Source organism: Haliotis asinina, chromosome 1, assembly GCF_037392515.1.
Source record: "Haliotis asinina isolate JCU_RB_2024 chromosome 1, JCU_Hal_asi_v2, whole genome shotgun sequence".
NCBI classification, from domain to species: Eukaryota; Metazoa; Mollusca; class Gastropoda; order Lepetellida; family Haliotidae; genus Haliotis; species Haliotis asinina.
The window spans coordinates 99,494,389-99,516,328 of record NC_090280.1 but is presented as its reverse complement, the minus strand read 5'-3'; the positions used below and the strand labels follow the sequence as shown (position 1 = coordinate 99,516,328).

General features: G+C 43.0%; 1 protein-coding gene across 2 annotated transcripts in view; it reads right to left on the bottom strand.

Annotated features, from left to right (window-relative positions):
- LOC137256480 (centromere protein J-like) overlaps positions 1-21,777 on the bottom strand; it is a 34,004-nt gene extending 12,227 nt beyond the window's left edge. The window contains exons 1-10 of one of the 2 annotated variants that reach the window (XM_067794319.1): positions 21,664-21,777; positions 20,790-21,028; positions 11,569-11,772; positions 10,643-10,791; positions 9,266-10,114; positions 8,291-8,345; positions 2,824-2,879; positions 2,388-2,570; positions 1,773-2,087; positions 92-211 (exon numbers count right to left, since the gene is read on the bottom strand). In XM_067794319.1, coding sequence (XP_067650420.1) covers positions 92-211; positions 1,773-2,087; positions 2,388-2,570; positions 2,824-2,879; positions 8,291-8,345; positions 9,266-10,114; positions 10,643-10,791; positions 11,569-11,772; positions 20,790-20,889 — 2,031 coding nt within the window. In that variant the 5' untranslated portion in view covers positions 20,890-21,028; positions 21,664-21,777. Of the gene's footprint in view, positions 1-91; positions 212-1,772; positions 2,088-2,387; positions 2,571-2,823; positions 2,880-8,290; positions 8,346-9,265; positions 10,115-10,642; positions 10,792-11,568; positions 11,773-20,789; positions 21,029-21,663 lie in introns of those variants that run through there. The other variant, XM_067794327.1, reaches the window with a different exon arrangement.
- Between the last annotated feature and the right edge of the window lie 163 nt (positions 21,778-21,940).

Sequence of the window (21,940 nt, the reverse complement as noted above, 5' to 3'; positions counted from 1 at the left end):
TTTGAATATAGATACATTTCTGTGGAGGAAAAGGAGGTGATTCTGTAGATTAATAACATCAACCTGTGACAATGTAGAATGAGTGTCTTACCTGGTGTTCTTCCCGGCCCTTCTGCAGCAGCCGTGACACAACAGAGGAGTTGCTGCAGAAAGAGACGTTGTCAGCAAAATCCTCCAGAAGCTCAAACACCTCCAGCTCATCCTCTTCCACCTGCAAGAATAGTATGTTGGACATCAACCAGCAGTCATGACAACATCTGCCAAAAGTCATGACAGCACCAGCAGATAGTCATGGCAACATCAGCCAACAGTCATGAAAACTTCAGTCAACAGTCATGACAACACCGGCAGAAGTACATGACAACATCAATTTAAAGGTCATGACATCAGCAGACAGCTATGACAACATCAGTCAACAGTCATCACAACATTCACAGATAGTCATGACAACATGAATGGACATACATGACATCAGCCAACTGTCATGACAACATTAGCAGAGTCATGACATGAGCAGACATACATGACAACATCAGCAGCTTGTCATATCAACATCAGCAGCTTGTCATATCAACATCAGCCAAAAGTCATGAATACATCAACCAAGAGTCATGACGTCAGCAGACATACAAGACAGCAAATAGACATGACAAGATCATCAGACACAGTTATGACAACATCAGCAGATATACAAGACAGCATCAGCCAAGTCATGACAACATTATCAGATAGTCATAACAACATCAGCAGTCATACATGACAGCATCAGCCAACAGTCATGGCAACATCATCAGTAATAACATCAGCAGACATACATGACAACATCACCCAACAGTCATGACAACATCATCAGATAGTCATGACAACATAAGCCAACAGTCATGAAAACATCCAGCCAATAGTCATGACATCAGCAGAAATACAGGACAACATTAGCCAACAGTCATGAAAACATTAGCCAACAGTCATGAAAACATCAGCAAACAGTCATGACAACATCCGCAGATAGTCATGACAACAACAGATATACATGACAACATCAACAAACAGACATGACATCAGCAGATAGACATGACAACATCAGTCAACAGTCATGACAATGTAAGCAGAAAGACATGACATCAATAAACACAAATGTATACATCAAAAAACAAGACAACATCAACCAACAGTCATAACATTAGGCAACAAAAATGACATCAGCAGACACACACGACAACAACAGACACCCATGACAATATCAGCCTACAGTCTTGACATCATCATCAGAAAGACATGACATCAACAGCTCACAGTCATGACAACATCACCAGACAGACATAATAACATCAACACACAACATCATTGTCCAGCAACCATGAAGACATCAGCCTACACATGGCAACATTAGCAGCAATCCATGACAACATCAGCTGTCACATGACACCGACAGACACACATGACAACAATAGCCCATACCCGTGACATCAACCCAAACACATGACTTAACTCAACACCCATGTTAACATCAGTAGACATACTTGACATCATCAGATAGACATACCATCAGCTGACACACACGACAGCAACAGACAGATATGACGGCATCAGCAAACAGCCATGAGAACTTCAGACCACATACACAACAACAACCAGAAACACCTCTGACATCAGTAGAAACATGTGACAACATCATTAGAGTGAGACCCATGAGAACATCAACAGACATCTCTGCTAATTGCTCTCTTGTAAAACAGATTAAGCCGACAGAGTAAACAGCTGTGGGAGGATACCTTCTTGTTTTCTTCGATTTTCCTGATTTTCCCCACAAATGACGCATCATCATCAAACTGCCCAGCGTCTTCTGCCTGGTCGACCTCCTTCATCCTCGGTGGGTCTGCCTCTCTCCTCACATCTGGTGGGGAGTCACGATGTGACACTGTCTTGACTTTTGGGGACTGACGTGGTGAGACTCTGGCTGTGGTACTTTTGGGAGATGCTTCCTTTTTTAGTCCATTTGTCTGACTAGATTGCTGCTCCTTGCTGACCTTATGAGAAGGAACATTTGAGGACTTCTTTGGTTTGGAAGCAGCCTTGTTGACTTTCCCCTGAAACAAGTATGAAGTCACTGTTAGCTACCTCTGTCATGAAGGGTTTTCACTGTTTCATAAACATCAACACAGCTTTTGACAGTTTCCAGACAACACACAGGAATAGCGATCTTCAGGATGACAAGTAACTACTTGGACTTGGCAACTAGAGCAGACATTAAAACAGTAAAAAAAGAGCCATACTCATTTGTATCCATGATTATTCAGACATTGTGAATTCTGACACATTGTTCAACACCACTTGAAGACATTTGGCAGCAAAGCAGTATGAATAGTCATCTACTGTGAGACACCTACTACTTTAGTGACAGATTTTGCCTCAGTGTTGGTAGATGGTTTGTTGTCAATGGTTTTCTCAGTTGTCACAGGCTTTCTTGGGGCAGCCCTTTTCTTCCCAGGGCCAAACCTGGCCAAACCTTGACCTTTGCGTAGAAAAGGTTTTTTCCTGGCACTGGGGGAATCATATGCACCTGCTCTTAGCTGAAACACACCAAGAAGACATAATGAGAAACAGTTTTGTTAATTTTCTTATTTTTCAAAAAGCTATCTTAATCAGTTGCCCTGCCTGGGTTTTGTTGATCTTGTTACTCTTGGAGATTAAAATGAATGTAAAATTTCTTATGAATAAGAAAGTTTACAACCCCATTAACAAGAAAACCACTCCCTGCTTCCTTTCCCAATATCCAATTATCCTTGAAATAATCAAACACTATCTTCCCATCCATCTACTTACCCTCTCCTCTTCTTCCTTCATCTGTTCCTCCAGCAGCTGGTCAAATGTCTTCTTTCCTGTATGCAGAACATATCATGTTATGAAGACCTCACGTAACTGAGATCAACACCACTTGCAACAGTACTGTGGCCATATCACTATCATAACTGTAGCAATGACTGAAGCCCATTAAGATGTCTGGGTCAGCGTACTGGCTACTTGTGGCTCACTGTTATGAGTATATTGGCAATATTGTTAGCAATGGACATGCCATCCCAGCAAACTGTGTTGTTAAAAGCTGAAATGAACTATGTCCCAGTTGAATGACAATACATTTGGGTCATGACCAACAATATAGTGATTGAGATCATGAGCATATATCTATGACATTCTGACACAATGTCACGCATCAACAAAGGTCAACATGCTTTCCCTTAGCCGTCAATTACAACACGTATATATTGATCAAGACCATTTCTAGTCAGTCTCTTTACAGGGCCATGAAGTAACTTGCCTGGACAGGTAAAATTACAGATGGTCGTGTGGGCAACGATATCACATGTTCAGAGTGAGTGAGTGAGTGAGTGAGTGAGTGAGTGAGTGAGTGAGTGAGTGAGTGAGTGACCTAGCTTTAACATCACTTTCATATAGTTTCAACAGTATTGAAATAATATCAGAGTTAACAGATTTATACAAACCTGTAGAGGTTATGAATTCTTTGAAGAAAGTCCTCCTTGGGGTACATATAAGCATTTTTATGTCCATTAAAAATCCCTATGACAGTTGTAGCTATTTTTGATAATAAAATATTTACAAAACAAAAAACCCATTTTTTGTCTTGTGAGACCACCCTTACAGGGCCTCCCAGGGCCCCCTACAGCCAAGAGCAGGTAACTCTGGCCGTCTACCTTGCACCTCACTTTTCATGCTGAATGTATCAGACAGAATGAGGGGAGGAGGGTGGCAGTACCCCAAGGAGGACTTTCTTCAAAGAATTCATAACCTCTACAGGTTTGTATAATTCTTTTTCAGAAGAAGTCCTCCTTGGGGTACATATAAGCATTAAACAGACTCCAAAAGATAACCAATAGGGAGTGGTATTCTGTCTGACAGCACAGTCCATTCGATCGAAGTGCGAATCTACAACCACGCGGAAATAGAAAAGTCACTGACCTGGTCACTTGACCGCTGATGTCAATCAAGGCGGGGGGCGTGACAAAGCTGAGGACCCGCTTGTCAAAGCTTACATGCCCATTGGCTAGAATTTAGGAAGTCCCAAATGACACAAACCCCGCCCACCCAAATCAAAGTTTGGAGACCTGGACGTACGGGACACTTGCCAAACTGAACCCTGTCCATACCGCACTAGCAAGCTAAGCGGGGAAATGGAAAGGAAAGTAAGGCACCCAGCCAAAGGGGGGCGGGACTAAAAAACCATCACTAAATACCACTGCTGATAAAATGGGAATGGACAGTCACCCACCACCGAGTGGAAACAGATATAGTCACCTGACAAAGCTTAATCAGCTTGAGCGGAGCTATTCTGTCTACTGCAGAGAACTGACTGACCGAACCGAGCACGCTCTCGTGAGTGTCTGTTCAGTTGGTAATGACGGATGATCGTGCTCGGATGACTACAAATAGCTGCTGAGCAGATCGCCTCAATGGGCAGAGCTGCAGCCTATGATTTTGACATGGCCACTGCTCTCACTGAGTGAGCTTTCAACCCCTCTTGGGGAGATAAGCCTTTATATGAATAGACCTTGTAGTCTGTCGATACAATCCATCGGGATACCGTCTGTGTGCTAGCCGGATAGCCAGCTTTGCCACCACCATAACAGCAAAATAGCTGTTTCTCCTTACGGTGCAAGGCTGTTCTCTTAATATAACTTTAAGAGGTTTCATAAAGTCTAATATATGAGCCTTACGGTATGTATTATCAGACAACGCAGGCAGCATAAACACAGGTAGATTGATAGGCACAGTAATGCAAAGCAAATAATCGGCAGTATGAATCCGGTAAGCGTATGCTAACCCGATCCTTATGGAACATAGTTCCGGGTCTGAAAATATGACGTCCACCAGACGCAACCGCCGTTGTTGACCCCTGGGAGATAGACAGGCATAACCTGTATGCTGAACTGATCGCACCATAGCAGAAACTGCCACGCCTCCTGAAGGAGTGATGGAGACACAGTGCCGCCTTGCTTCAGAATGTAGGACATCGCCGTCTGGTTGTCCATCTCTAGACGAACCACTCAGCTTCGAACCTGATCCACGAAACGTTCGAATATCAACCTCGCAGCTCTCACCTCTAGCACACTGATGTGCAAGGTCGCCTCGTGGTCGGACCATAGTCCCGACACTGTGGGGTCACTTAGGACGCCCCCCCACCCTGTGAGGGAGGCATCCGTCTGTGAGCGACAGTACCGGAGTCATCAGAGGTAAACCTTTGGATAGATTCCCGGTATCTGTCCACCACCGCAAGTGAGGTATCAACCACTGGGGAATAGCCAGATTCTTCTTGTAGCTCTCCGAGTGGGACCGCTGTCGTGTTAATGCCTGCTGAATGGGACGCATTCTCAGACGTGCACGCCAAACTATGTCCACAGTTGCCGCCATGTTGCCTAGCAACTGAAGCCACGTTCGTGCCGAGGCAGTAGGGGACTGTAGGAACCTTAACACAATCCTCTGTACCTTGATAATGCGCTCTTGGGACAGAGAAACCACCCCTCGGGTAGTCTCGAACCTCACCCCCAAGAAAACCAGATCCTGCGTCGGCACCAGTTCTGATTTTTTTTAGATTGATAACCCAACCTAGTCTGGTGAGAATATCCATCACCGACTGTGTGGATTCTCGACTTAGGTGTTGGGAGAGCGCTCTGAGGATCCAGTCGTCCAGGTACGGGAAACAAAAGTTGCCCTGCGCCCTGGCGACCTTAGCTGGTACTAGCATGAGTTTGGTGAACACCCTTAGCGCTGTGGAGATGCCGAAGGGGAGCACACAAAACTGGTAGCATACCCAGTCGAAGGAAAACCGAAGGTATTTCCTGAACTCAGGATGCATTGGTACATGGATTTATGCATCTTTGAGGTCGATTGACGTAAGCCGATCCCCTGCCTCTACAGACGAGATCACTGACCTCAGTGTCTCCATCTTGAAAGACGGCACCTCTCTCAAGTTGTTCAAACCCTTGAGATTTAGAATGGGTCTGAACCCTCCGTCCTTTTTGGTTACCAGGAAATGAGCACAGTAGAACCTTGTATTCTCCTGTCCCAATGGAACCATCTCTATGGCTGTCTTGTCCAGTACGGACCTTTTCCGGCGACTTCGGCACTGGAGTGCAGCGAATCCTGGCAAAAGAAGGAGGCTCTCACTTCCACTGTGGCATGTGGCCATCCCTGAGTGTGGACAGGACCAAGGGATTGGACGAGACTCTCTCCCATTCCCGGAGGAATAACGGGAGGCGACCACCCACAGGAATGTCGGGTAGAAGGCAAAGTGTCCCGCTTGCAACTGGACAACTGAGGGCTCCGGAGGCACGCTTACCGGGAAGCTGGGTCCGACTTCCCCTTCCTCTGAAAAGGCGTCTGAGAAGCTGCCTTGCCCTTGCCCTTGCTCTTGCCCTTACCCTTGTAGCAGTCCACTTCGGCGCATCCTTAGACTGAGTTGCTGGATAGCTTGAGCTGAAGACCGAAGACCGCGTGCGAGAGGTGGAGGGTTGTTCAAGCAAGGGCTTAGAGTCCTTGAATTGACTAACGGCCTCCGTGGCCTCCCTAACTACCGTCGAAGCCCCCAGAGAGGCAGAGACAGCAGTGCCTGCTGTGTAACCGGGGAATACCTGGAGACAGACAGCCATAACTTACGAAAGGCCCATCACAGCACACATCATCAGCACTCGCGCAAGAACGAATCGAGTCGCGTGCCAAATGTGAATGCAACTCCGTAAGTTGCCGCTCTAACTTGGACGAGGAAATATCCTCCTGTGACACAAGCTGCCTCTGCAGGACAGAGAGGTAGGCTGAGTGCACCGCAACCTTAAGTTGCTGCACGGCGTTCCGATACTGCTCCTCAAAGGAGCGGTAAACCGAGCGCAACACCTGGTTCAATGAGGTAAAAGGCGGCAAGAAGTGGCCCTGACGAGCTGACAACGGGAGGGTCAAACATCCTCCCCCATCGAGTAGCGGCGGTTAAGCTCTGGGAGATCGAACTGCGAGCGCCTACCCAACAGGAGCGGATTAATTACCTCACTGATGAGTAAGGTAAAATACGCAATTGAGTCTCAGCCACCCTACACGGATCCAACGCTTCCCCAGGAGGATGAAACTCCGCGGGGATCGGGGGCGTCCGAAGGGACGACCACCTGCGCAATTTCTTTATAATGACTTCGCTAATGAGTGAAGGTAATCTGAGCAGCTGGATCTCGGCTACCCTGCATGGAGTAAACGCTTCCCAGGAAGACGAAACTCTGTGGAATCGGGTGCACCCAATGCGATGAGCACCGGCGTCAGTGCTACCGCGATCCATTCGCGTACATGCCCAGGGGACGATCCGAACGAAAAACTCCACTTCCGTCGGTTCGCCGAAAAAGCAGGGTGCCGAGACCCCGTGGGATCGGCTGCCGAAGCAGGGACACCCGATGCACTGAGTGGAACCGAGGCAGGCGGCAAAGCTGGTGCTCGAGAACCACCTGTTAGGTTGCCGGTGACCAACGGTACGAGACCAGATGGACCGGCGCCGGCAAGTGGACACCCAATGCACTGAGTGGAACCGAGGCAGGCGGCAAAGCCGGTGCTCGAGAACCACCAGTTAGGTTGCCGGAGATCATCAGTACAAGACCCGATGGACCAGCGCCGGCAAGCGGAATTGCACCTGAGCCGGTGCTCGGTGCAAAACCCCTAGGGCCAGCGGGGAAAACGACACCTGGGGCCCTTTTCACAAAGCTCTCGTAAGCCTAAGGTCTCGTAACTTTTCTCGTAGCATTGCTACTTCCTATGTTACAGTATAGGAGATACGAATGTTACGAGAAAAGTTACCAGATCTTAGGCTTACGAGAGCTTTGTGAAATGGGGCCCAGAGCCGTAACTTGGATCTGACATTCCCACAGGGACAGCACCCGTGCCTGAGCCTAGACCCAAGGCTTGGGTGCACCCTATTTTCTCTCAAACGATCCCGGACCGCCAAGATCAGAGGAACGGATGCCGAGCTCCTGCTTATGGAGATCGGACATCGCGTCTGTGATCAGGAACCAGACCGACGACATTTCCTGCTGCATTTCCTGCTGTAGAGATTGATCATCATGCTGTTGATCACAGGATTGTCTGGTCCAGATATGTTTACACTGCCCCAATATTGCTGGAATATTGCGGAGTGAGGTGTTACATAATAAACAAACAAACCGCTATAGCTCTGCAAAGTCAATTTAATAGAGCGATACAGGTTAAACATACACAACACAATTAATACAATAGTGAGTAAAGTACTGACCTGCCAAGCCTGGCTTGATGGGCCTGTCATCAATACCCAGCACCTTCGCCTCCTGCTGTGAACAAAGACAGGCATTACAAGAAATGATGGAAATCAAGTATAGGATCCACACAAATCAGTGTTTCTTATAATTTTTATACACACATACACGTCATCCGCTTTCATTCAGCACACTTACCATTACAGACATGGTAAGTCAACCAGATAAACCAGTAACTGTTATTATGAGCAGCAACCATTGTGTCTGACCACCTGATCTGCTCAGTCACCTCCTGCAACTCTTAACTACCCAGGGTCTTACAACCACAAAGTTAACCATGTCAAGTCAACGGTGCCTTAGACATTAAAGTTTATTCCTGTAAAACTGCTCTCACGAAATGATTTGTAAGATGACTAATTTTCACACAAGTGAGTTGGTCACATCAGGGCAGAGTCAATGATAAAGTTGTTAAAAATTAACCTCACTGCCTCCTGATGCATGGTTATAGTGGTAAACCAAGGAATTATTTTAGGTGGGCTAATGCCCCACCAGGTTCATCTTAGATGGACTCCTTTTAGATTTGGGCATGTAAAGCTTTTGGTTGAATGCATTACTTACTTTGTATGCAAATAAACTGTTTTAATAAGCTCTAGATTATTTTCTGTGACATGTTTAGGAACAAAACTGAACCCAAAAGTTACCAAATGAAAGACTTTTAGAAACACATGTTTTCATTGGTTGAACTTATTAAATAATCTTTTGCGAGGTTGCAGCGAATGGTAACAATTTATACTGCACTATGTTTACTTTGGCCGGACTTGTATTTTGGGGAGGCGGTATTTTCAAATATTTTGTGCCCATAAGACACAACCCATATTTCTGTCAGTGGCAATTCATATTTTGATAGAGGAATGTGGCAGAAACCCATCCTGGGTTTATCCCTTTAAACAAAAACAACTAAATAGCTGCATCAAACAATCATGATAAAACCTCACCTGGACCTCTTGAACAGTAACCTCTGCTTCTTCCTGTTCCATCAAACTGTCCTCCTCGACCACATCATCAAGCTGTTTCCCATTCCTATGATTCCAGTGACCTTCATCTTGGGCATCCCTTAACAACCTTTCCATGTCAGGCTGTACCTGGCTGAAGTCTCTCTCTCCCTGACTGGTATGTCTGTACTCTGCACTCCGCCTGTGTTGACCACTACTGTCCTCTCCATGCCTCTCTAACTGATGACGAGACCCATTTTGGAGGTGGTCATATTTGTGATATTGTTCTTGTGTCGCTAGGAATCCTGTTCCACTATCCACATAATCCTGAGAGCAGTTCCTGTTCACATCCTGACCCAGATCACTACGTACAACTCTGTGTTTCATCCCTTGTGGTTGATCCGGAATCACAACGCGTTCAGGAGGGACGAGACCCAGCATTTGTTTCAACGTATCTGCTTTGGTCGTCTGAAGCAGCGTCTGCAGCAGGGACGCTGCATCTGGCGACACAGGCATCTGCATAGGCATAGTGCTACCATTCCGCTGCACAAACTGTTTTGGTGGAATGTACGATCCATCACTTCTTACCGAAGCTGTGTCAGAAGCCAGGTCGCCAAGGAAAGGTTGACTCCTTATGAAGTTTTTCTTTTGACCATGAGGCAAATAAGATCCATCACTTATCTCTGAAGCAGTGTCAGGAATGGGACACACTCCTTCATCCACAGTGTCAATGTCTTTCTGGTAGTCTGGGTGTGACTCAGGGTTGCTGAACAACTCTGGGTTGGTGCTGGTGTCATCTAACATTGGCGCTGGGGATCCATACAGCACTGGCATGGGAAGAGATGACTTGGACTGCATGTGCAGAAAAACATCCTGTACTATCAAGTATTCATTCACTTATTCAAAGTCTTTTGTCTCGCTCACACCTTAACATGCTTGAAGAAGGATAAAGCTTGGTCTAACAAGTAGTCCAAGAAAAATATGGCCAATCACTCAAATACAACCAAATTTATGATGTTTATCAAGTTTCTAGTTAATGTTTCTAGCCAATAAACTGAGACAGAAACATGTAGTTAATATTTTTGGCATGCGGTTTTATGCAGGAATTAATAAAATTAGTTCAAATGGATATGTTGTCAACGGTTTATATAAATCTCAACAAAGACAACTGCTAAACAGAAGTTGCTTTTGGCACTGATATTTACATATTTTCTGCATTAATACTAAGAGTAACACAGAAGCAAGACACAACTGACAAGCATTTTCAGAAGAGAGTAAACATGAAGTTACTGCTTGTTTATTGATAAAAAAACCCCAAAAAAAACCCATCAGACCTACAGTGGCTAAATCATGAATACAGCTTGCTCAGGTATAACTTACCTGAGACACTGACTGGTCTATTGTAACAGCTAGAGGGTCCTGGCTCCCAACTACAGACATCAGGGCAGTCATAGGGTCCTTGTTGGCGGGCAGAGGTGGGCGTCGACGAGGTGGGGTCTTTGTAGGTGTGTTACCTTGCTGACGTATCACTGTAAGAGAGGTGAAGGTGGAAAATATCCTTCTATCAGGAGTGGGTGAACAATATATGAATACTACTGGACTTGCTGTTACTATTCACTATCAGGAGTGTGTAATTAATAATAAAGCATTTAATGTCTCACCTCACCTTTCCCTAGTAAACTTCACCTCACTCTCATTTTACCTCACCTGTCCCTCCATCCAACCATAACATTGCTTCACCTGCCCCAACCCTCTGCCCACATCACCTCACCTGTCCCTCCTTCCAACCACAACACTGCCTGACCTGTCCCTCCCTCTGCCCACATCGCCTCACCTGTCCTCCATTTAACCACAACATTGTTTCACCATCACCTCACCTGTCCCTCCCTTCACCCACATTTCTTCACCTTTCCCGCTCTCCACCCACAACAATGCCTCACCTGTCCCTTCCAATGCTCACAACATCCATCACCTTTCCCTCCCTCTACCAACACCCTTAACCTGTCCCCTTCACCCCACTACATCTCTATCCCTCTTCAGAAGACTCTGCACCTTCATCTGTGCCCCCTACCCCCACCTCCCACATCCTTCACCTTTCCCTCCCTCCATGCACAACACCCCTCACCTTTCCCTCCGCTCCACTACATCTCTCTCTGCACTTTACCTGTCCCTCCCTCCACCCTCACCTGTCCCCTCTGCATCTCGCTCTCCCTGCTAAGCCGACTCTGTACCTTCACTTGTTCCCCCTACCCTCAACCACCCACATCTTTCACCTTTCCCTCCATCCCCCCACAACATGGCCTCACCTTTCCCTCCGCCCCACTGCATCTCTCTCTCCCTGTTCAGTAGACTCTGCACCTTCAGCTGTTCCTGCCTTAGTCCCTCTAGCTGAGTCTTCTGTTGCTGCATCAACTGCTCCTGCTGCTGCAGCTGCCACTGACGCAGTTCCCGAAACCTTGTCAGGAGTCGTGCCTGCTCCATGGCCTGCTGTTGCTCCAGCAGGTCAGATGCTGAGGAGGAGAGGAGTAGCCAGAGATAATAGCCAGGGACAGAAGCAGCATTCGAAATAATCACAGGCACAGAGGATCAGCACCAATTGGTATTGTATCGGGCCTGCGGTTTTAAGTATTTGCAGGCGCTTATGGCTTCCAGGAAAATTATCCGTCATTTGTATTCAACGAGAATTTTTCCCATATTTTTTACCTTTATTAACACTTAGGAATCATCCTTCATGTTACGATAACTTACAGTTTCACTTCCTGGTATTTCAGTGCTTTGAGCATACGAATGTCAACACCAATCCTTAAGAAAAACAAACTTCTCTCTGCACCAAAGCCTTACTAAATGATTTTGTACAACTGTGTACAGTGAAGTCTGTCTTGTTTTTATGGGCCTGTAAATTTCATTCAGAGCCAGCAGATTTTAAGACCTTCAAGCAGAAGAGACTGACGAATGAAAGTATTGCAAACACTGGGTGGAAGTTGTACACACAATCCATAACGTACTTCTTCATTACACAGCTTCCTGAAGCTTCTAGGAGGGTTTAACTTGGTCAAAAGCTACCCTGCAATAACCCGGGCATAGAAGACTGATGGACAAACACCTCACCGTCTCTCACACAGACAGCTGACTAACATTAATAACAACAATATGATCTGACACAACTAATGATTAATTAGACTATCAGAATGAATTGTAAATCTTTTATCATGTCTATGACACAACATATTTCTCCAATCTTACGTTTTTGTCATAATGATGAAAGCACCCTGCTATCTTTCCTTTTTAATCATCTAGACTGGTTAGGATTGAAATTAAATTTGGATATTTTAAAGTTGTCATGTTTAAGCAGCAGGACTAATCATTGATAACTGATAAAATAATACCACCACTTAGCAAACTTAAATGGTTCTCTTAAAAACGGACACATATAACAATGAAACATAACCAACTACATTCAGCTTGGTTTATCACCCTAGTGTTGATGTTATATTATTCATATACAGAAATAATGCCGTCATGCATTGTTTATTTCAAATGCTGACATACCTGTTTTGTTGGTGAGTCACAATTCTAAATAATTTAATAACAAATTTCACAGATTGGAGATGAAACAGCGTATGGATTTAAAATATAGGTTAGAGGCCATTTCTGTGATATTTACTACAGAGCTACAGATGAGCTGCGTATTTGTGTAAGATATGGTATAGAAAAGTTGAAATATGCAGAAAAATAAATGCAAGCGTATGAAAAAACACTATATATTTACCTTTATGCTATGTCAAAATAGCACCTATTTACCAAATACATAAAAATCATGTTGCGTGTCATATCAATTCATGCTAATCGAACTTAACGTTTTTCCATCTCTAAACAATCCCCAAAACATTTTTTTCTCAATAACTCGAAACGCAAATACATCAGTCCGAGACGTAACGTGTACGCGAGACGGCCTATCGTCTCTTGTCCGCGAGACGGTGCGCTCCGCGGTACTAACTGAAGCGCTTCCCCCTAATTAATTCAATCACCGTGGAACCACCTCGATTGGGTGCGAACACGATGCAGGGTAATTAAAGCGTCCCGTAAAATCCCCAAGGGTGGTGGGGTACTTGACAGTCGTGAATGAACAGGTTTTTCGATCTCGGATGCCACGCTTTCGTCATTTGCACTGAACAGATTACAACCTGCAGAATAAAAGTTGTTTGTCCGACAAAATATTTACAATCATCCTAGGTTGATGCATACTTGGCCTCTGTATTTTCGATTTTTTCGGCACGTGAAAACATCGGGAAAGCAGAATACCACGCCCAAGGTCGGCTGTTTACACATGCCAATTACACAAAAATCAACTCATCGCTCATGAAAAGGTGATTTATTTCATTTGAATGTATTACTGGTGGAAATGTCAACGTATTCATCTTGCAGAAAGTTACAGAATATTTTGAAACTAATACGACCCCTACCGCATCTTGCATGAATCAAAACTTTGCCAATTTCGTCAAAAGTAATCCTGCGAAAACTATTAAATCATTTGCATATTTTTCGGAAGTGACGTACGTCGATTGTGTAACTCCACACAGCACACTGAAAAAAGGGACTCGCGGTGCCAGCCAAAGCTGACATCTCGTACTGATCAAAATTAGTGTTATACTAAAATACCTGCTTCGATATTTCATTACAGCTCATGGTGTTGACATGTGGATATCGTATCTTCCAGAGTACATATCAGTTTATGCCCGCATTAGCCGTGCATGCTGTTTTACAGAACATACAGTCCCTGTAAACGTGCGCGACTGTTTCAGCCAATCAAATGAAGCGTGAACCCCTCGCATGTGAGGTGTTATCCGAACGAAGTGAGCATGCAGTTTCATCGGTATACACACTATTTTGTAAACACATCTGAAAAAATGTTATTGATGTATGAAAATTAGGCTATGATGCATATCTCTCTGAATATCTGCACGGGTATGAATCTGCAATACTTCATTGCCAAGACGATTACAGCAAACAGTCTTACCAAACCGAACCAAATGCAAACGTTTCTGAACCTCTTGAAAGAGAAATGATGTTTCTTTTAAGACCACCGTTAATAGATGTGCATTGTGTAAAATGACAGAAGTTGGGAAGAAAACAAACTAATTAGACGGTAACTGTTATAAGGTTTCTGGTGAGCCGCTCAAGCGGCTCACTGATCTCGTGTTTGCTTATTGCAAGTTGAGGATGGTGTACCTCTGTACGGTCCAGCTTGCGAATGATGACTTGTTGATCATGAAAATGCATATAAGTAACTTGAACCTAATTTATGCCTTCGGAAATTGACATGATTTGATAAAGGCATTTAAAAAAAGAAATCACACTTTGTGACATAATTTCGAAATGAAAAAAGTACGAAAATACAAATTTAAATAAGGAAACATAACGCCCCCTGCAGGTTGTAATATCTTTCGCCCCCTCTTTCGATCAAACTCCATATGACCTGGCGGATACATTACGCATTCGGTAAGATCATGTTAAGTCTACAAATCATCATTTTCTGAAGAATTGTGCATCATGTCGGCGATTTGCGTAACATCCCTCATCCTGGAAGACATCATTCCTCCATCCCCTTCAGTGTGCACAGTATATTCAGGTAAGAATGTGTTGTTTCACTTACCCTGTACACATACAGGCAACTTCAATTAGATCGAATACATACGTATTTGCATACATACCCTTTCTACAACAAAACTAACAACACACATTACCAGATCTACTTCAGGTAAAAACTGGGACTTTCTTGTTTACACATATTCTATGTATATGCTTGAAACAGAAAAGGTTTTCGTTCCTGGAAGACAGCATGGCCAGTGGAAGACAACCAGCCCCGTGTATAATCCTGCATGCTGCGTTGGACTGGGAACGGCCAAATGCCCGTTTCCGCCAGGAGTCAGCAGAATGAGGGAACACGCACATTCCTGAGAACATTGCATTATTTGTTATAAAAACGAAAATGTATGAAGCTTTCACTGAATGTTTTAGATGTATCACAGTATGTAGTACAGCTATGGTTATGAAACACAGGTACATATTTCAAATACATCAGTGCGGCGAATTGTGCTTGTCTTGGTTCATCTTTTTGGCCGAATGCAACACAATATTAACTTTCATTTGGATTACGCAATTTATTGTATCACACACGTGACACTGGAGTGAAGGCTGGGCCGAACGCGGCCAGGCATAGTTAATGACTGTAGTTGGGTATCACTGAATATACAGGTGGAGACAGGCAACAGGTGTGATGCAGTACAGCACGTTACTTCAGGGTGTGTACATCTAATGAGTTTGCAGACAGTTTACACGGCTATCTGGTGGACACGGGGGGCGATTGTGCAATTTCCTGTTTACGGTGCCTTTGTCGTTCGAGGTATATTTTATGATAGCTTGAAAACACATAATTAAATGCTAATTATATGTATTCCGTTTCCTGTTTGTGTTTGATAATCTGTGAAAGGCCACAGAAATGTTTATTTTGTGGTGACAAATATTCAAGTCGCATGGAGGTGGGCAAAATAGCGTTTTCTTACTTCATTCCGATTGAACTGATCACGTGATAACGATCTCTCACGTGATAATGAGATGACATATTTATGAGGAAGAAAGGAATAAAATTGTTCCAGATGATTACAAACTCAAAATATTGTCCATAGCATTACTGATCGACGACTTATAAACAGATTTTTATTGCTTAATGTTTTTCAAAGTGTTCTGTTTTGGTATGAAGGAGTTATTCTTGTACTGATTATCTTCGAAGAGTACCTGAAAGTGCTGTGCGTCGTTGTCAACACTATCATCGGCTTTCCTATCTTTTACTTTGGTAGATGATTTAAACAGTATTCATAGATAAAAACAATACATTCAAAGCCAACACAGAAATATATATTTTATGTATATGCGTGAAATAGGAAGGGTTTTCCTTCCTGGACGACAGCATGGACAGGGGAAGACAACCAGACCCAGCTACAGTCCAGCATGTTGGTTTGGACAGCCTTTTCAGCCATCATCTGCAGAATGAAGAAATATGTGTGTACCAGGGAGTTTTGCATTATTTGTCATTATTACGTAACCTTTCACTGAATGTTTTATATGTATTTAGTATAACTATGGAAATAGTTATATATTCTCGGACACAGGTGCATGTTCAAAATTCTTCAGTACGGCGAATTGTATTTGTCCCCTGACAGAATGAAACATAAATAAATTTCACACAGATTATGCAATATCACACACGACACTGTTTTCCAGCAATGATTAAGCCGGAATGAAGAGGATGCAGTCAGGCATAGTTTATGACTGTAGTTGATTAGCCCTGAATATACAGGTAGGAGACTGGATACCCATTTATTGGGTTTGGAGACAGCATATTTGCAGACAGTTGACACGGCTGTCTTGTGGACACTGCCAGCCACTGTGCAGTTTCCTGCTTACGATGCTTTTATCGTCCGTGGTAAACTTAAAAACGCACAATTAAATGCTAACTATTTTGTTTGGTGTTGTTAAGCTGGTAAAAGACAGAATCATGTTTATTCAGTTGTGACAAAAATTCAGTTGATATGTAGGTGAGCAAAATCTGCTCAGGGAAGTGGCATCTTCCGTGTGTAACAGGGATGGCTCGACTGATTTTATTGCTGCAGTTGACTAATAATACAGCTTTGAAACAATGTCAGTCTAAGTAAACTCAGTCTCAATGTTATTCCTTAAACACCACCACTGAGTTTAACAAAACCTAGCAGAAGGTCGCATTAGGCAACCTTTGAGCGACCTATGACCGTCCAATCAATAGCGAGACGGTTATATAGATTTAACCAATCAGACAACGGCTACTACTTAGGGGCACAGATCTCTCCACAAACAACAATCCGCAGAAAATACAGATATTTGACCTGCGATATATACGCTTTGGGGTTTCTGTTTACATGGTGACCATTGGCTAATATTTCTGCAAGATGAGATCCCTTGAATATTACCAAAACACTGTTTTCGGAGACAGTTAACTCTGTTGTCATGGTTGTAATGTGCGCCGTGTGAATCACCCAGAAGCGATCATACGCTAAATAACATTCGGAATCGTTCGGGTACGAACCTTTTCGAGATAAAAAGTTCAAAAGGTGTGTGCGAATGTCCACTTTCGCGATTTGGAAAGCTGTGTTCTGATTGGTCAGTCCCAAAGGTTACCTGACGCGACCTCCCATAAGGTTTTGTTAGACTCAGTAATGGAGCGTAAGGAAAAGTACTGAGGCTAAGTTTACTTAGACTGGAAACAATATATATGAATACATAAATCTCCGTCTAAATAACTCTTTTTTTTATCACATTCACGTCATCTGTTTAAAAGTGGAGAAATCGCATTTCTATAACATTACGTGTTGATGACAATGACATAAAACTTAAGGAAATGAGTGGTAATTCCTGCATGCAGTGTGTTCAAGAATACATTTTGCTTAAACTATTAAAGATCATGCAGTCCTCCGAAGTTACTTACCACTTGATGCGACTGAACATATTGAGCACCGGGTCTGCTCCCGTGGCAAAAGGCGTCTCTCGTAGTCGTAACGATCTTGTGGGTAAGGTTTGAGTGTCTGACGAGCGGTGGGTGGAAAGTAGATGTGTTTCATCGCGATTGTACACCTATGTGCATTCGTGTACACGAACAAGTACTTATACGAGGTAAATCTGCATGGAACAAGCTTTCAGAAAATATAAAGATCATGTTTGTGTGAAATGTGCACATAGGTGAAAATTGCCGTCAAAAACTGACTACTTTTGTTCGTGCTTCTGGGTAGCGTCTCTCGTATGCGTAACGAAATTGTGAGGCCGTTTGTGTGTCTGTGACGAGCGGTGGGTGGAATGTAGATGTGTTTCATCGCGATTGTACACCTATGTGCATTCGTGTACACGAACAAGTACTTATACGAGGTAAATCTGCATGGAATAAGCTTTCAGAAAATATAAAGATCATGTTTGTGTGAAATGTGCACATAGGTGAAAATTGCCGTCAAAAACTGACTACTTTTGTTCGTGCTTCTGGGTAGCGTCTCTCGTATGCGTAACGAAATTGTGAGGCCGTTTGTGTGTCTGTGACGAGCGGTGGGTGGAATGTAGATGTGTTTCATCGCGATTGTACACCTATGTGCATTCGTGTACACGAACAAGTACTTATACGAGGTAAATCTGCATGGAACAAGCTTTCAGAAAATATAAAGATCATGTTTGTGTGAAATGTGCACATAGGTGAAAATTGCCGTCAAAAACTGACTACTTTTGTTCGTGCTTCAGGGTAGCGTCTCTCGTATGCGTAACGAAATTGTGAGGCCGTTTGTGTGTCTGTGACGAGCGGTGGGTGGAATGTAGATGTGTTTCATCGCGATTGTACACCTATGTGCATTCGTGTACACGAACAAGTACTTATACGAGGTAAATCTGCATGGAATAAGCTTTCAGAAAATATAAAGATCATGTTTGTGTGAAATGTGCACATAGGTGAAAATTGCCGTCAAAAACTGACTACTTTTGTTCGTGCTTCTGGGTAGCGTCTCTCGTATGCGTAACGAAATTGTGAGGCCGTTTGTGTGTCTGTGACGAGCGGTGGGTGGAATATAGATGTGTTTCATCGCGATTGTACACCTATGTGCATTCGTGTACACGAACAAGTACTTATACGAGGTAAATCTGCATGGAACAAGCTTTCAGAAAATATAAAGATTATGTTTGTGTGAAATGTGCACATAGGTGAAAATTGCCGTCAAAAACTGACTACTTTTGTTCGTGCTTCTGGGAAGCGTCTCTGGTACGCGTAACGAAATTGTGAGGACGCTGTGTGTGTCTGTGACGAGCGGTGGGAGGAAGGTTGGTTTGTTTCAACACGATTGTAAACCTATGTGCGTTAATGTACACGAACAAGTACATGTACGAGGTAAATCTGCGTTGAATAAGTTTTCAGAAAATATCGCAAGAAATATCGCCATGTACATTACGCACGCTTCTCAGACTCACGACGGATGTTTTGACTGGGCAATTTAGTCAGGCATCAGTTACCTCCCATTAATGACACGCTAACCCGGTCACTTCTACGCGAGACGATTCGCGCGGTTTCGAAGAAAGTAAACATGTTTCAACACAATAACAAACAGGTGTGCGTTGGTGTGCATCGAAAGCTGCATATATATTATGAATCTACGATAAATGAGCTTTCAGAAAATACTAAATGTAAGTTTCTGAAAATTATGCACATAGGTGAAATTCGCAGTTGAATATCGCCAATTTTTGCTCAAATTTTGCACATTTTTGTCATTTTTTGACAATTTAATTTCCTCTTTTTATGTTTTCATTCACGTCATCCAATAACTTGACCATCTGTCAATGACTGTAGCAAATTTTGTTTAATTATTTTCACAAATAACAATTTTAGACATGTTTTTGTGTGACATGCAGAATTTCTCTCTCTGTGATCAGGGAGTCACGCGTATGAGTGACCCCCTCTCAGGTAGTCACTTGTACGCGTAACGGGAGACCGTCTCGCGTACACGTTACGTCCTCTACTGTACATACAACAGAAATAGAATACCAAATGTGGTTCATCAACCCTTCCCTGACTGGTCCATCTGTAAATAGCGACCAATCAAATAGTTGTTTTCTTTCTGTAAACAACTGGATAATGTTGTGCAAGTGTCATCGAAAGCTACCACAGGCTCAAAGGAAAATATCTATATTTTACGCTTTACAAACAGAAACTTCATTTGAGAACTGCTAGATGCATTAATAGGCAAGACTGTGTCTCACAATCAGAATCAATTGCTGGTGATATGGTAAATTGAACTTGTAAATGTTAGCTATTCCCAGTGGGGAAGTGAAACAACATGATGGGAACAAGGTTTTGAAAAAAACTACATGTTAGAGTGAAGACATGACTGTTGTATCATCTAATAGCCATCTTGTATCTTGTTTTATACCAATACAGATGCAGAATAGGGCATGTATTATTTCTTACTGCACATGTGGATAAAGCTATAATGGCAATAATTTAGCTTTGCTGTGTGAATTTTGTCTTATTCTATTATTGAATATAACAATGTTGCACCTGTCATACTTATTTGAAATGAATACCTGGATTTCAAAAAGATGGTGGGTATCTAAAACTGTAGATAACCACTTGTGACTGGAAATACCCACTTAGTTTCAAAAGTATAGGTGTCATACCCACATGGCCAAAAGCGTACCTGGAGCTGTTATTACCAAACTGGATTTACTGGAAAATTTTTAAAAGATAGCAGTTTTTCTTTAGTAATGTGTGTACACTTTAATAACTTCTGATGTAATATTTCCATAGAAAGCAGTACACTGATATATGTTATCATTTTTTCGCAAAAAGTTACAGTACTGACATCGATATATTGTTACATGCCTGGAAGATGGCATGCTACTAACGAAGCTTAAAAATTGTAATCATCTTGATGTACATGGTGTAAACCTTATAGATTGTATCTGCACTTACCAGCAGTGTTGTCCAGTCTGCCAATTCCACCATCTTCCTGATCATTATGACCTTGAGAACATTGGTAAAAAAGCGATTCCCTTAAACTCTCTTCCGTCATAATGTTTTTGTCCTCTATGTTCTAATTTGTGAAAAACAGGCTGAATTTCGTCATCATTGATATACAACCTGTGAAAGAACAGATTCAACAGCGCTGTGTCAGATTGTTCATGGTGCTTGAGCATTACTGCTCATGCTTCCTGTAAACAGAAAGAGAAGAATTTGGTTGTCAGTGTGTGACCCATGTCTACTAGCAAACTGCATATCTGTCTATATCGTCACAGACCATCTATTATATGATCTCTGATATCATCAGTTCATAATTGTCTATACATGAAATTTTTATTTCAATAATTTCTCATTATAAGATGATCAGAACCCTGTTCAGGCTCACTGGCTCTGAAGTTAACTGTCAGACTGGCTGGGAGTATTTGGGCATCACTGCTTTAACTACACGGCTCTCCAGCGTTTCAATATGACATATCATTACAATTAACTAAGCAACTTTTAATTTGACATCATCATTCAACATCCAGTGTCTCATCATGAGATTGCTACTTCTGCAACGATGCAGATTTCAATTTAAAGGGTGCACGTCAGTGCTTAATGATAGATGTACACATACGATCGGTGCTACAGCACCAACTTCCCGAATTAATCAATTTAAACAAAAAGCGCGCTCATTTGTAATGGAACGATTTTGAACATGTTGCCACTTGACTTGAGGCAAATAAACGTAGCTAAAGACAACGATTTCAAAGAACGGTACCGCATGCTTGTCAGCAAGTATACGGAAACTGCTCTTTAAGCTAGTGCGAAGTTATGATTAACTAACCTAGCTTTATCATGGCGAAAACATGAGATTAGTCACAAATGTGACATAACAACATCTCCATCAACTGACTTCCGCCACAACACACAACAATGTTAGTACTTTTCCGCAGACGATACTATTCTTATCCGTTTAAGGTACGCGGGTGATGGTATCGTTCCCGAAACAGCTATATTCTGCGGTAGTCAATTTGATAGAGAGGTTAGCAGTGGAACATAGTATTTGTCGATCGTTTTATTTTAAACTGGTGGAAATAAACGTGATGATATATTTTCTTTCA